At 47.7% G+C, this 17,095-nt stretch overlaps 1 protein-coding gene across 6 annotated transcripts in view; it reads left to right on the forward strand.

Annotated features, from left to right (window-relative positions):
• The window catches only part of stpg2 (sperm-tail PG-rich repeat containing 2), a 33,751-nt gene extending 18,520 nt beyond the window's left edge, over positions 1–15,231 (forward strand). Inside the window, exons 11-15 of one of the 6 annotated variants that reach the window (XR_008950566.1) lie at positions 2,713–2,875; positions 3,891–4,006; positions 7,172–7,364; positions 12,194–14,512; positions 14,920–15,231. Coding sequence is in view for 5 of the 6 variants with exons in the window: in XM_057032877.1 (XP_056888857.1) it covers positions 2,713–2,875; positions 3,891–4,006; positions 7,172–7,364; positions 14,920–14,942 (495 nt within the window). In the remaining variant the exon portion in view is untranslated. Of the gene's footprint in view, positions 1–2,712; positions 2,876–3,890; positions 4,007–7,171; positions 7,365–12,193; positions 14,513–14,919 lie in introns of those variants that run through there. The other 5 variants (XM_057032877.1, XM_057032878.1, XM_057032879.1 and 2 more) reach the window with 5 other exon arrangements.
• The last annotated feature ends 1,864 nt before the right edge of the window (positions 15,232–17,095 follow it).

A 17,095-nucleotide genomic window follows, 5' to 3' on the forward strand; every position in this document is an offset into this window, starting at 1 on the left:
CGGTGTTGGCAACATCTGGGACAGGCAGCTGTGTATATGTTCTCTTACGCACGTGTGTGTGTGTGTGTGTGTGTGTGTGCTCATATACAGATGTAAGCCGGTATGGGTGTTGCTCAGCAGCTGTGGGACTCATGTGTTTGGTTTTGGACAGCTGTCGTACAGCAGGTGATGTTTTAAGAGGCGAGCAGCCTCCCAGCAGCAGCCGACTGGGACCTGAGGAGGGTCTGAGGAGGTTCTGGACTTGGACCGGTCCTCAGAGCCTGGACACTCTGGCGTCAAACTCCACTGAACGTCTTTAGAGGGACCAGGAAGCTCTGGTGTCCAGGAAAACAGCTGAAAGTGCTCAAAGTTGGGTTAAATATAAAGAGACTGATAAATAGAAACTAAGGAAGTAAGTAGGCATCGGGAGTGATGACCAGGAATATGGAAATAGGAACAGATGGAGGATTGATAATAAAGAATAAAGCAAGGAACAAATGAAATAACAGAGTGAGCACAACATGCACGGCAATAAAATGCAGCAGAAAACTGTAACTGTCAGCAAATTGTTAAACTAACTGCTGCCTATAAGCTGCAAATAGGAGGCGAATGGGACCCATATGGTCTCCTTCTGCCTTTCCATCGATATTGAAGACCTGTCTAAAACCTCATTAAAGCCTCAGGACATCAGCCGCACCTCCTCCGCTAAAATCAGACAGATGGTTATCAAGCTCCATGATGGGACGCCAGCTGCGCTTATGACACCGGGTGACACAGACAGCCAGCTCCTGCAAGGAAAACAGGCAAACAAACGCTCCCTTTTTCCTAAAACGAGCCGCAAACAGTAAGTTGCTGTTGTTTATTTAACAGAAGGGCAAGCAGGAGATCAGAGGAGGAGCGTTAGCGAGGATTCCGACCGGGAGAGTCGGAGTGTGACGGTCCAAGTGCAGAGAAACATCTGAAAATGAAACCGAGGCGCCTCTCTTGGTCACGCTGCAGCCACGAATGAGCTCTGAGGGAAAGTATCGGCACTGGAATATTTAGAGGATCTGGTCTCTTCTGGGAGGCTACTGTCCACAGCAACTGACCACTCAGAATCATGGGCTGCAGTGTTGCCTCTCGGTTTGCACATCGTTTAGCAGCTCCCTGGTAGTTGCTTTCATTGTTTGTAGCTTTGTGAATCGTCCCTTTGGCCTTCGATCTTTCTTTGAACAGTAATTGTTTAAATGGTCATTTCGTTAATCATCAGATTTCCAATGTCCTGCTCGTCACATGTGTCTTAGCTAGCAAACAAAAGCATTCTTTAGGTGTACTGTGTCTGTGTGTGTGTGTGTGTGTGTGTGTGTGTGTGTGTGTGTGTGTGTCTGTGTGTGTGTGTGCGTGTGTGTGAGGATGAGTATCGAGCTGCCTAAATGTCAAGAGTGAGTAATTAAAGACAGCATGAGTGCTGTCAATAGATGATAAGTGCTGCTGGGAGCAGCAGTCTGCTCCATGTTCAGGTATTCAGGTGTAATTACGGACCGCAGGTGTGACAGGTGTGTGTTTGTTCGCACGCGTGTGTGTGTATCAATGTGTGTGTGGGGCTGAAGATGTGAATGACGGCTCTGCACCATTAAATTTATGACATATAATGGTGTGTGTGTGTGTGTGTGTGTGTGTGTACGCATGCCTCTGTGTGTGTGTGTGTGGGTGTGTGTGTGTTCAAAATCCACCACAGGGCAGCACTGCAGAAACTCCATTTGTTCTATCGCACAATCATGCCGAGGTGTGTGTGTGTGTTGTGTGTGTGTGTGTGTAAAGCCATGTTTTCACGCATGTGTTTGTCTCACACATGTCTCCCCCCCCCGCATCTGTAATGAAAAGCTAAACGGAGGCGGTTGGCTGTGATTAAAGGGTGGGACCACCACCCCGGGAGGAAGCAGCGTCACAAAATGAGGGTTTGAGGTTGAGCGGCAGCTTTTCCGCGTTCGGGACAAATGGATCGAGAGGCCTCAATCGGCTTTGGGCATCAATTATTCACGGACCCAACAAAGAGGGACGATTTCCAGATTCCTCCCCAGTGATGGCGCGTCATTTCTCACAGTCACCATCTAAACTGGGATCAGTCCCAGTTCTTATCAGCTAAGCTGTCACTCAGCTGTGGATAATTACCAGTTCATTAATCGCCTGATTAGAGAGTCTCTTTATTTGAAATCACCTTTGACGTGACGCTCGTGTTTGGATCCCTGCTCCGATGACAGCTGTGACACATCTGTGTACGTGTGTGTTCTTCCTCATTAGCATGTAGATGGTGGGACGTGTCCTGCGTGTCCTTGTCCTCACGTGCTCATGTTCTTTCACTGAGGTGCTCAGTACACAGGTCACAAGAGCCTGACAGACTGATACCTGACGATACCTGGCGATACCTGGCGATACCTGACCCAGAGCGATCCAGATGTTTCCTTTCCTCGCAGTTGACCAGGCTAACACATGCTCCTCTCCTCTCCTCTCCTCTCCTCTCCTCTCCTCTCCTCTCCTCTCCTCTCCTCTCTCTCTCTCCTCTCCTCTCCTCTCCTCCTCTCTCTCCTCTCCTCTCCTCTCCTCTCCTCTCCTCTCCTCTCCTCCTCCTCTCCTCTCCTCTCCTCTCTCCTCTCCTCCCCTCCCCTCTCCCCTCCCCTCCCCCCCCCTCCTCTCCTCTCCTCTCCTCTCCTCTCCTCTCCTCTCCTCTCCTCTCCTCTCCTCTCCTCTCCCCAGGACTCTCCTCCTCCCAACTCTTATAATCTGAGCCAAACATTCGATAAAGGCAGTCGTTCCTGTCCTCAACCTCGGAGCGAAGGAGCCAAGATGCGCCAGAGCTGCTTCCTGTCTGCAGCGCCGCGGGCTAAAGTCTTCCGCCCATGTGACCCCAGCGTACCAGGTATCGTCCCCCCCCCCCCCCCCCCCCAAACACACACACCCTGAAACGGCAGTGGTGCAGAAACTCCATCTAGTCAAGGCAGCGAGGGTGCTTTAATTAGGAGATGGATAAGCTGTTAAATAAATGTGTTTCCTCTGCCAGGATGTTATCAGAACCCTTCATTTCAGGACCCAGACTGATGTACACATGCATACGTTTGATGACCGTTTGATGGCGTGTGAGCTGCAGCCTCACACACGCGGGAACTGTCCATCTCCACTCGTTCACAATCATCCGGTCCAATTAGCTCCATCTCTGCGGGGACTCTAACCTAATATTTACCTCAATTACACTCCCATTGAAGATTGTTGTTTCAAAGATAGATAGATTCACGCCTTACTTGGATAATTTATGACCAGCTCGGTTTCACCAAGAGACTCAACCCGTGAGGAGCCCCCACCCGTTTAACCAAAATCTAATTTGCATATAAATAGATTTGGACTGTTTGCAATAGTGTTACTACTTCCCACCCACACACACACACATGCACGCGCGCGCACGCACAGTGCAGCAAACACATTGATATGTGCATAGAGAAACTGATATAAAGTCTCTTTTTCCCATTATTGCATTTGCATTTATGAATAGACCTACAGTACACGGAGCATTAGGGAGCTTTATAGCCCCCATCATGCGGCCCCCACCCTCTTCTGTTTGGAATAATGGTGAAGATCTTCAAACTGTTCAAAACACATCTCTGTCAGGAGCAAGTTGACACTCGGCTGACTTAGACAAGGTCGATTTTTAATGAACGCACGTGAAAAAGACCCCAAATACGCCCGATGCTGGTTGAAATAAAAGTGAATATTAGCTTTGCAAAGGGGAGAAGTGGGCAAACCTGGATCCAGCAGACTCACTTTAGCGTAGCTCCTCACAACTATACGCTTACAAAGAACAGACGGCTGGAAAAAAGGATCCAGAATCTGCAGCTGGAATTGTGTGGCGAGCATGATTCTTTTTAGCGCTGTGTCCTCAGGCCCTGGTCAGTACGACGTCAGGATGGACTCTCACCCACAAATGGCCCTGATCACCTCCAGACAAGACAGATTTAAAGTCACCACAGATTCCAACCCTGGACCTGCTGCCTATCAGGTATCCAACCCAGAAATGTCTCTACAACTCCGCAGGCAGACGTCATGTGATCTGACTGTCTGCCTGCATATTGCTGGATTTTAATCGTGTCCTGCTTGACCGAGAGTCTCACATCATCTGCAGAGAATTTATGTGTGTAATGTTGAACAGAGCGGGAAAAAATCAACCTGCGTCGGACTCTGCAGTTTCAGTTAATCCCTGCCTCACTAAATCCAACAGGCATCAACACAGATCACGTCTGAAGAGAGGGAACGGGTTTATCGGGTCCATCGCGGACGGCTGACGGAGATTAACGGACTTCAACACACTGTGTTTGGGCTCCGGTGTGTTTTAACGGGAGTCACGCATGATGGGAACGGCCAATGTTGCCGTTCCCTGTCCCCGCGGACCGCGAGGGATGAACATCAAACACATTTCACCGCCAGGCTGGTGTCCAAGGGTGTGACCACCGGCCTCTTTCTGCCGTCCCCCCCGTCCGTCCGTCTGTCCGTCTGCTCTCTGCCTGGATTCATTTCACCTGCTGGATTCCAGTTACCACCGTCCTGCCTGTTTAGGCTCCTCCCGTGCTCTTCGCCTCTATTTCTTATGGCTGTCTGGCTCATTTGGTGTTGATCAGACTGTGTTGCGTTTAATGACCACCTTATTCCCCCCCCACTCCTGCCCATTGTCCTCGCCGCTCGAGCTATCAGACTATTCCAACCAAAAGGGACGTGGGACTGATTCTGCAGCAGGAGTCATAATTATCAAAAATGTCAAGCATGAGGCAATTACATCAGAAGAGACGCGTGGAGGAATTGACCTTTCAGACGGATTTGGTCTTTCATTTTGGCACAAAAGGCCAGGTCCTCCGTGGATCCTCAACAGGTTCGAGCAACAGCGTGGCGTTTAATCGCTAATCAAACGCAGCTCCAAAGACGCAATCAGCTCGATCAAATTGATGCTAACGAAGGGGCCAACGTGCCCCGAGCACATTCCGCGTGTCTTCGGAGCTCCTTCCTCTCAGGTTGAAGTTCAGGTCTACTCAGCTGATTCTCTGCTTGCCGCTGTCAAGACCTATTTTGGCACAAAAGACTAATTTGCAGAACTTGATCATCAGCATGATTGGACATTATTTCTCGGCGGGGAGTCGGGCGGCCTCCCCGCAGAGCTGCGGCTGCACTTCGCTTTCATCTCCGCAAATTCATTCCTTCACTTTTGCCTCCGGTTCTCCGTCCAACATCGTCAGAATATTGCAATCAGGTCAGGGAGGATGGAGGACGGGCAGGAGGAGAGGGAGCGAGAGTGGGAGACAAGAAGGCTAAAGAGAGGATGGAGACAGGGTGCAGAGGTGAGACAGTGAAGAGCTCCTGGGGGGGGGGGGGGAGCAGACAGATCGCAGCCGAAGAGGGCCGTAAAATTCAATAGATGATAACATGAAACGCGGCTGTGAAATGGAAAAGCGGCCGTTGAAGAGGCGAGAGTGTCTTCAGCTGCTGCCGTCGGCTCCATTTCAACTGTATTCGGTCCGTATTTGATGTATAATCCACGTACGCATACGTAGCGGCGGCCACGCCTGACGGACATGAGCGGCCCTTCTGTTACTTTCACCTCTGAAACATGATTTCATGTCACGATGTTCAACTTGGACGCTTCACAACCTGTAAGAGAGAGAACGACTCCTCGTCTCTCCCCTCTCCCCTAATAAATAAACGTGCTGATGGCGAGGCACGTGCACAGAGAGGACAAGAAGCCCCAGTTTATTTGATATTTATTATAAATCGGAGCAGATGGTGTTTTAAACTCGGCTGACATTTCAGCGTTTACGGGACTCCATGTGCTGCCCTCGCCTGCACGGTACGTCCCTGCAAGCACGCCGCTTTATTGGGCTCCTATTATGAAGTAATAATCAAAGTAAATATGGTGTGTTCGTGTGCCTGGGACTCCCTATAACCTTTCCCATTTGATTATATATTGGATTTCTGTTAGCATCACAGGTGTGTGAGGTAAATAATCTTGCTTAGGTAGTGTTGACAGCGAAACTCTTAAGTTTCTTTCTATTTATTCTATATTCTGTATCGTTTTACCCTCATTTCCATTGTGACAGGAAGCTTTCTAATGTTCCTGTGATTGATGGCCAGTAATGACCTGAAGTTCCCATTTAATTCTCAAGCATCTGGATTTTTCATGGCCCAATTATCTTCTCTGTCTCGGCACCGACCTGCCTGTGAGAATTATGGCCTCCCGCCTCGCTGAGTTGGTAATTTGTGGAGAGACTGGGCCCGAGTTTTGGGATATTGTCCTAACGAGCAGGTTTACCAACAGCGACTCCTCTGCAAACGTTTCGCGCCTCGGTTGATAACCAAATCAGAGTTAGTGTAATCAGTGATACGCGGAGGGGGCCGGAGGGGGGCCGAAGGTGCAGATTTCATCATCCGTTGAGGATGATGCTCATGGCGCTTTTTTCGTCATGTGTGCTGTGGGAAAGTCTCCGATCCCGCATTCCTTCCTGCCAGGCAGACTCTCCGTCTCCATCCCCTTTTTCCTCTCCCCTCTTTGACCTAGTAAAACATCCCATAATCTCCTTCATCATTGCTATGCTGAGAGTGTCGTCACTTCCAAGAGTTCTCCCTCATCACCCCCACCCTTCTGGGCAACCCTGAGGGTGACCTGGAGTTGAACCCGCAACCCTTTTCCCATCCAGATCAATACTGAGATCTGAGTAGCCCCACCAGTGTGCCTAAATCCTTCTCTGGCACCTCTGGAATACTGATCCGTGCATGCTGGGAGGTTGGGAGAGGAGGTGAGAGAGAGGAGAGAGACTTTTATACTCAAGAGGCACCTAAATCAAGCAGTCCCGATACCCTGGACATAATGCCAGCTGGGATCTTGAATAGGAAATACATCTGCTAATGTATATAAGCTAACATCCGAAAGAGTGAAGTGACGTCCTTAAAAGAAGCCACAATCATCTGTGGTCCGAGGAAGCGACAGGAGAAGAGTTATTAGGGGCCATTACTCCTCCGAACGTAAGTGAGTCATCCTTTGGACCGAGTCCACGGTTCCCTGTAAAATAGCTGATTACGGCCTTTTAGGACCCCTGAAGTGTGACTGGCTCGCTGTGCTGAAGACGTCGTCGCTACTGACGTCGTAAATCGTCATCCCTCCTTCCTGTTTGTGTCTCCGCAGCTCAGTCCGGGCGTCATGAACACAGTAATGAAAGGCACCTTCAACGTGACCCTTGGCGACCCTCCGGGTGCCGCAGGGTTGCCTCGGAGGAACCCGTCCCTTCGAGGACCCGCCCCACCATTAGCGCCATCGCGACCAGCCCCTTCATCACCACCAGCACCTCTCAGGGCACTTGATGGGTCAAAGGTCACAGGTGAGACGCTTTGAAAAGGGCACCCACAAGGTCGCCAGATTTCATTTTTTATTCTGTTAAAAGCAATTTTTTCCCATGAATATTTATGGTTTATGTATAATACATAGGGAGCGAGGTCCACCTTTACGGTTGATGAAGGGAGCAGAAATGAGATTTAAATACTACAACAGCGCCAGTTAGCGCGAGCACCAGTTTCATTTGGTGGGGATAATGACGCTTGCCGCTCAAACATTTCCAAGTTTATTCCTGTTTCATTATTTCCACTCGCCGCTTCAGTGTTTACTTTAAGCGTCGTGTTTGTTTTCACTGTGCTGTACAGCCGCCTCCAGCTGTTGTTATGCTAATGTGGTTCTTGAGGGTTGGATTTAGCTTTCAGACCGATCCTACAAATGAAGGCAGCCACGCCGCAGCACATTAGAGGAAGATTCATTCGATTTGGTGGTGTGGACTCTTCATCGACACCATATTGTTTTCTTATTGCTTTCTGGCAGTAATGACAAGCTCGACACGCTGACTCAGCTGTTTCTGCCGATTACTTCTCCCGGTAAAACCCACTTTGTTAATCAATAACAATTAAAAAGCTGTTATCCTGAATGTTGCCCGAGGCCTCTCAAAAACAGATATCGCATCTATAATGGGGTTTTGTTTCTTAAAGCAACCATTTCAAAATCAATTCTGACATAAATACGACAGATTAGAAGATTAGAATAAAGGGAATGTTTTCGTGAGTAATTTACCGTAACGCTAACTCACTGATTAACGACAGGAAGCTGGCTAAGTGGTAGCCAGGGACCTCCTGCCTCCAGCTCTATGTGGACTTTTATTGTCTTAACTTGGAGCACCAACTGAAAGTATGTTTTATTAATAAGAGCAAAACCGCATATCTGAGTATACATTAAAACAGCATTAGAAGCTCCTAACATTCAACACATTGATGCATCTGTGCTAAAACTGGTGTCAAAGAACCCTGGAAATTTTCTTTTGTTGTGTTTATGCTTCTTAATGGAATTACCCGCCACCATCCTGCAGGAGCACGTACCCGAATCAGGTCATATATTCTGCTCATACATGCATTCATGAGTCCAGATGTATGAGCCAGTCTTTAGCGGCGTTCTCGGGCTCACGCCTCCCCTGGAGGAATAGTGGGAGAGTTGTTTTTGTCTTTGGTGTGAAATATCCACTGTGGAAGGTTCTCATACTGTGGAACCTGAAGGAAAGGGTGGGAGAAGCTGAGAAAGAGGAAGGGTTGAGCAGAGATGATTGACTGATTGATCTCAGGCCCCGCCAGCAGCCTCGCGTAGTCAGAAGTGTCATCATACGAATCCATGTAAACAAGAGCTGGTGCTGTTTGTAAGACTTTGATACTGAGCCCCTTGAAGATTACTGTCACCTTCGGACCAAGTCAGCGTGTTCTTTTTACCTGTTGCTGCCAGGTTGCAGCATTAGAATGCTTCCAAAAACGCATGAATTGCATTCATATTTATCCAAAGAAACCCAGAAACAACCCCAAACAACCACCCTCGTCTAAGGGTCAGCAGGGTGCCGCCCTGAAGCGCTTCGCATTCGTGCTGCTGTTGTTAGCAGCACCAGGACGCCATGGCAATACGGCTATGATGTCTACATTTACAAATGAAACGCCACTTATTCGTGGTTTTGAAAAGTGGACGGATGAGGAGGTCCAGGCTCAGGACTGCACCCCTCCATAGGGTGCAGTTTGAAAGCATCATCCAGAATTTTGAGGTTTGGAGGAAACACAAATGTCACAGATCGCCAGGACCCCCCCCCCCCCCTCCACACACACACAACACGACTCAGTTTAATAAATTCCTGGAAACAAAAGTTCTTGGAAATGTTGGTGGAAAAGTAGCCATTAATATCTAAAAGTGCCGGAAGGTGTCATAATTAGCATGTCGCTACAGTAAACGCAATTTAAAAAGTTCCCGACCTTGTATACTTGTTGTGAGGCGGAGACGAGGACGCGGATGACGGAGCGTAGGTGCCTCGGGTTGTCAGATCAACCCCTTTCACGGGCTGTTACCACTGAAGAATGTAGATTTATGCTCCTCTCCTCTTCTGATCACTTACCATAAATCTGTTGTCCGCGGCTACACGTGCACGTGTGCCTGCGAGTGCAATAAGGAGGCGCAACCCTTCTGGAGATCACGCAGTGATCACTGGATGTGGTCTGATCATATCAAACTGTCTCCATGAGTGTTCAGGGCACCAGAGACCCTGATGCCTCCCTGATGCCTCCTGTGGGCCTTTTAACCTAATGAGGAGTTTACCCCTGCTCATTATTCAGCTGGGAGCAGTGTGGAGGACGTTGGCGGGGAGGGGGGGTCGCAAAGAGCAAGATGGAGACAGAAGAAAGCCAGAAGAAAGCCCAGAAAAATGAAAAAATGAGATTGTACACCGTCAGGAAAAAAGACGAGAGAGAAAACAGGAGGCCGGCGAGGAAAGACGGCGGGAAGGAGGGAGGAAAAGTCGGGCATTATTTATGCCTCCCTCGGCACTCGTCTTTACCTTTCTTCTCCCTGCGAGCTGTTTTACATCGCCGATCTAATTAAATCAAATAAATCACGGCATGTGCACGTGTGCGCGCGCACAGCCTCGCCGGTCCTCTCACAGTGGGGTTGTGAACGTCCTCTCCCCGCCACCCCGCCACCCAAGACTGAATAAATCTCGATTATGGTGCATTACACGGCACATCATTCATGTTGTTTATAGGCCTAAAATATGCAAACAGACCGAGGTCGTAAAAGTGATCGATGCTCAAATGGGCCCTTGTTCCCTGTTCTCGCCTTTCATCTCCCACACAGCACCAGGAACCTTCACTTACAGATGTCCAACGTGGCTTCCATAAATATTTGGTGTCCTTATGCTGTGATTTCACGGACGTCTTTAGTGCCTCCTCCGCCGTCGTCGTCGTGGGTTACGTCCGATTATCTCCCCCCCAACGCTGAAGTGATCGCATGTCCTGGTAGTTTAATTTCATCTGTAGTTTTACTGGAGTCTGGTGAGGGAGAGCGGGCCGCTGATGGGCCGTCTGCTCAGACCTGCTTGGGCTTTTCATCACGTCTTTGATTGTTTGAGCCACACAGAGTTTGTGTTTTAGAAGAATCCAAGGTAGTTTTCTCTGTCAACTGGACTGGGTTTCTTCTCTTGAAGACGTTTCGCCTATCCAGAAGGCTTCTTCAGTTCCTTTTAGAAGAATCCTTTTGGATTTCGGTGCCTCGTCCGTGAGATTCGGACAGGAAGGAGCATGAATGCTACAGCAGGGACAGCTGTTGAGTTGTGTTTCGCCTTGAAATATTTAGCGCACCGTTGTGGCTTCAGCCCGTTTCCTGCAGATCTCTGAGGTTTGCAGCCTTTATTTTTAGACAATGTGCACAGATTGAGACAAACATTCGGATGGACGCTGCGGCGTGCAGCATTTAGGAGGCGCTGCGGTAGAAAGAGAGATTTGCACCTGGTAGTTTATGTCAAAGGAGAATTCACGTGTTCAAAACAGTTATTGAATGCACCACTTTAGAGAGAGAGAGAGAGAGAGAGAGAGAGGCGAGAGAGAGAGAGAGAGAGAGAGAGCAGAGGTCATTTTCTTAAGCTTCTGCCGACCTTCTAACTTATATTTTGTCAATACATGTAAATGTAAAGGTTTATATATAGTCACACTTGTCCTACGATGATGGATTCAGGTTCTGGGCTGTGTTTAATTAAAGGAGATGTACAGTAAGAGAGAAGAATCGATGTGCAGGTTAACAAGTGCTGACAAGGGCAGAAGAGACGCGGCGGCTTCATTTAGACACGGCAGGAAGAAGCAAACAGGAGTTGCACTCGCTGCCAAACTCCTGCCTGGAGCCGCCGCCGCCGATTCTCCGTGTAGTTCCAGACGACCCCCCTCTCGCCGTAGATTTCTCGCCCACAAACAAACACACAAACAAGCTACCTTGTTTTTAACAAGTCGTCTTTTTCCCCTCATTATGCCTCGCACTTCCTCGCTCTCTCCTTCCATTTCATCCGCGGCTCTCCGCTCCTAATAAATTATTAAACCCGGTTTCATCTGAAGCTGTCTCCCTAATTAAAAGTTTCAAACTCTTGTGCTCACAAATGTCGGCTGCCTGCCGGCTGAGAATCCGAGGGCGATGCTTAAAGAACTCCGAGCTGCGCGCGTGTTGTGAGTTTTATTTCATCGACAGGCGAACGCAGGAGGATTAAGGCTTTACTGTACCCAGATGTCTGCTGTCCTGTAAATCAACCCATGGACGCGACAGCAGATCGTAGAATCAGCTGGAATGGAAGACCGCTACGGTCTGCCCCAGCACGCCACAGCCAAACTAGCACGCCGGTTTCCCCTGTCACACACACTCTCTGCCAGATTCTTTGAGTCTCATGCCTGAATTTCCAGCGTTATTATTCAGACTGATTTCCTGCCCCCCCCCCCATCAGCCTGGTTCCCCCAGACCCGTGAAACCACTCTGTTCTCTGTCAGCCCCCTGCCCGATTCCTCAGATCTATATATTAATAAAGCCCATACACCATCTCCATCCCAGATGTTCAGTTCTTTGGATTTTGTTTTTGATTGGCTTCGTTTTTACTCTCTTTTGTTCCCTGCTGTGAGCAAACCACATCTGGAGCGAGCAAGCGAACGGGGACCCGTATTTTTGGGTGGACCGGAGTTCACTTGTTCACTTGAACCTGCCTGAATCAAGTGAGAGTCTTCTAGACAGGAAGTAACTTTAAATACCACAGGAAGTTGAATATATCGTGCTTCCGTCTGCAATACGTCCTCCTACTGTCAGCTGGTTATATCAGACAATGTTTTCCAACAGGTTCTTCCACATGGAACGTTCCGCGCATCTGGGAGTGTGTGGCCACACGTGTGCATTATTGTGACATATTGAATCCATCCCTGAGCTCTGTTTGCTCCAGCGGAGACCTTGGGGGGCGTTCATCCATCTTCCCAGTCTTTGCTGGCGGCCACGGCCACGGTGATCCTGATTGGCAGTCATCACCAAACCCCCCAGGTGGGAGGACACGGCTCATTGGTTCGGAGCAGATTTGGAGGCGGTCTGAAACGAAGGATAAAGAAGTGCGTGCACGTGCCCTGACTTTATTGATGAGCTGTGGCGGCGCTCTGGCTACCTGCCAGAGTGATGTGCAGGACGGGGCCACGCGGACGCATGTTCCTCCAAACACGCCAACAGAGACGCGGTTTTAAATTACCGCCTGGCAATTGTGTGTTTTTGTGGCTTTACATGACGTGTGTGTGTGTGTATGTCTCTCTCTCTGTGTGTATGTGTGTGTGTGTGTGGGGGGGTTCTTCCTATTTTTTAAGCTGCGAGCTACTTTAAATGGAAATGTACTTGACATTTAGGAGATGTAATCAGCACCTATTAGAAAGCAGCTGATTTCCTCCTTGAAGGTCCCTCCTGCTGCCTCCTTTTTTCATCTGACTGCACCCCCCACCCCCCCTCTGCGCCCCCCCCAGCCTTCCTTCCATACATTTGTTTCTTCCACGTATCCTTGCCTGTCCTCTTCTCTTACCTCCGCCTTCCTCCCTCCTTGTCTTTTCTCATCTGAGGCGCCTGAGCCTCAAGGAAAGGGGGTCTGATTTGGTCTCTCCGTTTTGTTTTTATCCTTCATTATCGGGGCCGTCGGCCTGATCCCAGCGTGGTATCGTGGCAAATCATGTAAAACAGCGAATCGTCGAACCGACGCCGCGCTTGTAGGCGTCAGCAGGTTAGGTCGGGATCACAACCGTATTTACATGGTAATGAAGAGCGAAAAACTCCGACGTGCTTGTCTGGGCCACATCGCTGTGAGGAGCTGCTGAGGACTGGAGCGACTGCTGAGGACTGTGACGGGGTGTCATCTCACAGGAGCATTTATTTCTCTTTTCATGTCTAAGTCTTCATTGGGTTGTTGGGGTTAGCCCACTTCCTGTATGACGTGGGGGTGGGGGGGGAATTCTTAAGCAGCCGGTAGAATAAAGTCAGCACTGCTGCCGGGCGCTTCCCTGACCCTCCTCCTGGTCACCTCCTGATAATCCAGTGGCCAGTGTGCAGCCATTTATTCTCTGTTTGCACACATCAGGAGGCTGCACGCAACTAAGCCGGCTTAGTTACGTAACGCCACATTTGTGAAGCCCGATAATGATAATGGTTAAGGATCAGAGATAAAATCAGATGGATGGATTGTACATTGTATATATGTTTAAAATCCTCGTGTTATTCCAAAAGCCCTATAATGTCCTATTTAATTGCCCAGGAGGTTTACAAGCTCTGTGGTCGGAATGAAGGGTTCCGAATACCCGGCAGGTTGTTGGATTGTGTTTGGGAGCAGATGAATAACCTGTCCTGTTCTGCTGCTCATCCAACGTGCTCCTGTTCTCCTCTGGGTGTTTTCATCACTCCTTTTCTTGATCGAGCTCTCCTCATCAAGAGATTGTGGTTAAAGAATGGAGGTCTGATTTTATCTGTTCATCTCGGCGGGCTAATCAGAGCGATTGTAGCTGGCTTGTTATGGAGGGAATGACTAAAACACTGTCCTGATTAGTGCGTGCTGATTGGTGTTTGCTTTGAATATTCTAAAATATCTCATTACCCACAAGAGATAAACAGGCCTGGTTCATCAGTGAAGCCCTAAATGTAAATTTGATGTTTTAAAAAAAATCCACAAGAACCCGTGATGACACCAGTGTCACAATAAAATCTACCTTATCCAGCTTTAGGTTTGAGGTTAACTCGATTAGTCCCTGAACAAACTTCCTGGCCTGGTGATCATGTGACAGTCATGTGACAGGAACAGGAAGTGGCTTTTCCAAAATGTTTGGTTCACCTGGTGACAAAGTGAAATGAGCACATTTCAAAGGTAAATTTAAATTTAAATTTTTGAGTAAGGAATACATTTACTCCTTAATTCAAATATGTAACAACACGGATATTTGATAAAAAGGGGTGTTATTTAAATAACAATAGTTGAAATACATTGATTTTATCTATAGTTTAACTGCCATAGTTTTCCTTTGGGGAAAAAACTCGGCGCTCTGTTTGGCTACAGGAAAGATGTCGATAAAATACACACGGGGAGTTTAAAATTTAAATTTTACAACAGTTATCTTCTCCATCCAGACCATCAAGGATCCAGAGGTGAGTGCATCAGGTTCCTCGGTGGAATGTGGAGGCAGATCAGAGGAGGTGCCGGTTTAGTGGAAAGGAAAATGAAATATGAGCAGGAGTGAGTTATCAGCGAGGGCGAGTGCACAAGGTTAGGGAACAATTTGAAAAGAAAGCTTCAAATGTCTTCAAAGTGTGATCACCTGAGGGTGAGAGGAGAGAAAACAGCAGCCTGGGTAAGGATCAGACTCAACACAACCTAAATCATGCTAGCTAATTCCACGTCCGCACTGCGTCGCGGCAGGACCGAGTCCAGAGATGAATGTATTATCATTTTCTGGAGCTTAAGGCAGACTGTCGGATGATAATGCTGCTGTGGAAACAAGGCAGGAAACACTTGAAAAGAAATGTGAATTGAAGCCATGTTTCTATTCCTCCAGCAGAGACTGATGGACGGAGATAACGTGGAGTGCTTTGACATGCCAGACAGACGAAAGGTCAAGTGGATTTCATTATTTTACATTCAAAGGTTGGAGATGTTGCTTTTTTCTATTCTTCGCTGGCTGTTTAATCATGCGGTTGACAAGATTTTTCCTCCTTTGTTGGATTTTTCTGGTTCTGTATCAGAACACAACGGTAAATGTACCCTGCTGCTGCTCTGAGAGATGATTGACTTTATTGCTTTTACTCTCTTTAAAAAAAAAAAAAAGCTGACGTCTTGTCCAAAAATGAAATAAACAAAGAAATACTGATTGTGTTTTTTTTCCTTCTAATGGGAGAGGCTACATCAGGGAACATGTAGGAAAGCTCCTAAATCTGCCTCAAAATTTTCTCTATTTTCTATTTTCTTCTTTTCTTCAGCAGATGGAACCTGAACTAAAATAAAATTTTCACCATTCACACATGAGTGTGGAAAAAGGACCTTGAGGCTGAGAGTGAATGTTTAGCAAAATATCACAGTTTGTGTGTGTGTTTAAAACCATGAAACAGTGGAAAAATTAGGCCAAAGGGTGACCCTCCACACCGGTCGGAGGACACCATAAAAGAGCTGCGGGACTCAATGCTTCTTGTCTGTCAGGTCAATGGAATCATGCAGATCTCTGTTTTCAGATACACCCTGCTACTGTTAGCATTAGCAGAGGGCTACATTAGATTATTATAAAATGAATATTCAGCAGCACCAACTGCTACAAATCTGTGAAACTATTGTAACGTGCAATCATCAAAATGATTGTAAAGAACAATAAGAAGTATTTACTGACTGAACAGTGGACCTTGAGTGCAGCCTCTGTTACCTTCGTGGTTCTTCAGAACAGGACGGTGGTTTGTAATGATGACAGATGGTGTGTTTTAGATATCTCCATTTTGCCATGCAGCGTTCCTGCCAGCTTTAACCCAGGACTCTTGGCATTCACCTGGCACAGGCTCGCTAAAACGTAGCCCTCCTGGGACCTGAGCTCCTATATCGCCTGTTGATCCACCACCACAGAACACGAGCCTCATTTGAAAGAGGCTTTGATTGATTTTCCTAAAAAAAAATCGAAAGCTTGATTGACCCAAGACTCAAAGTTTTTTTTTTTGCTTATCTGCCGGGACTCACAAGGTCTGCTCTCGTGTGTCCAAGCTCTCGTGCTGCTTTTACAAATGCGCCTAATGCAAACGGGGCAGCGGCTCTTTGGCATCATCGGGCAGCCGCTTCTAATTGAAGCACTGATGACAATCTGCTGTCAGTCCTGCATGAAGGAAATCGTGTTTGGAATGGGAATTCTGATGAGTACTGGTATTTGTGACATCCTCCACGGTTGGCTTGTTAATATATTGTGCTTTAAAAAAAGACTCTTGCACACTCACTGAAGAGGAAAAATGAATGGAATATAATGCACATATGGTGAGGAGACAGTGGAGAATGGGAAGCTTTTTAGCCATTTTGCTGAAGTGCAGCCTGACAGTTTTCTCCTTTGTAGCAGAAATTTGTTTAACATCTTTGGAATGAAAGAGCTGGTGGCCGCGCCTCTAAAATGTGCTCCGTAATTACGGCATTATTCAGCGCACAATGGCTTTCTTTAAAGATGCACGCGGCATGTAAGGAGCACTCAATGATGGAGCGGCTGCGATAAGATGGAAGAACGCCATTTTCCTCATTAGAACAGACACTTTTATTGCCTGGGCAAAGTTTTTTTTCTTTTCATTCTAAAAGCTCGTGCATCGTGAGACAGAGAGGAAGATAATGAGCTGGAAGCGGCTTGTGATATTACCAGGTGCCCGAGACACAGATTGGAAGAACAATCAAAGCTACGGAGTGAGAGATAAAGAAACAGAAAGTAAAGGTACTTTCAATTGTCAGGTGATTTGTAAAGATTTGTCAGGACTAGATGAGGAAAGATGCCAACAACAGTGGCTGTGTCACAGCGGCTGTCCTCGTGCTGCTTGTTCCTCCAGCCAGCAGAACTGCTTCATCAACATAATGCATTTAGCCTATTATCCTATATTTGATCGGGCTGCAGGGCTAATTCGATAAAGATGCTCGGTAATTTATGAGGAGCAGTTGATTGTGCTGCGACTGGAGGTCTGCTGGTCCGAAAGATAAAGGCTGGAGATGAATGATGATGAGAGCTG

The sequence above is a fragment of the Takifugu flavidus genome, chromosome 5 (genome assembly GCF_003711565.1).
Source record: "Takifugu flavidus isolate HTHZ2018 chromosome 5, ASM371156v2, whole genome shotgun sequence".
Lineage (NCBI taxonomy): Eukaryota > Metazoa > Chordata > Actinopteri > Tetraodontiformes > Tetraodontidae > Takifugu > Takifugu flavidus.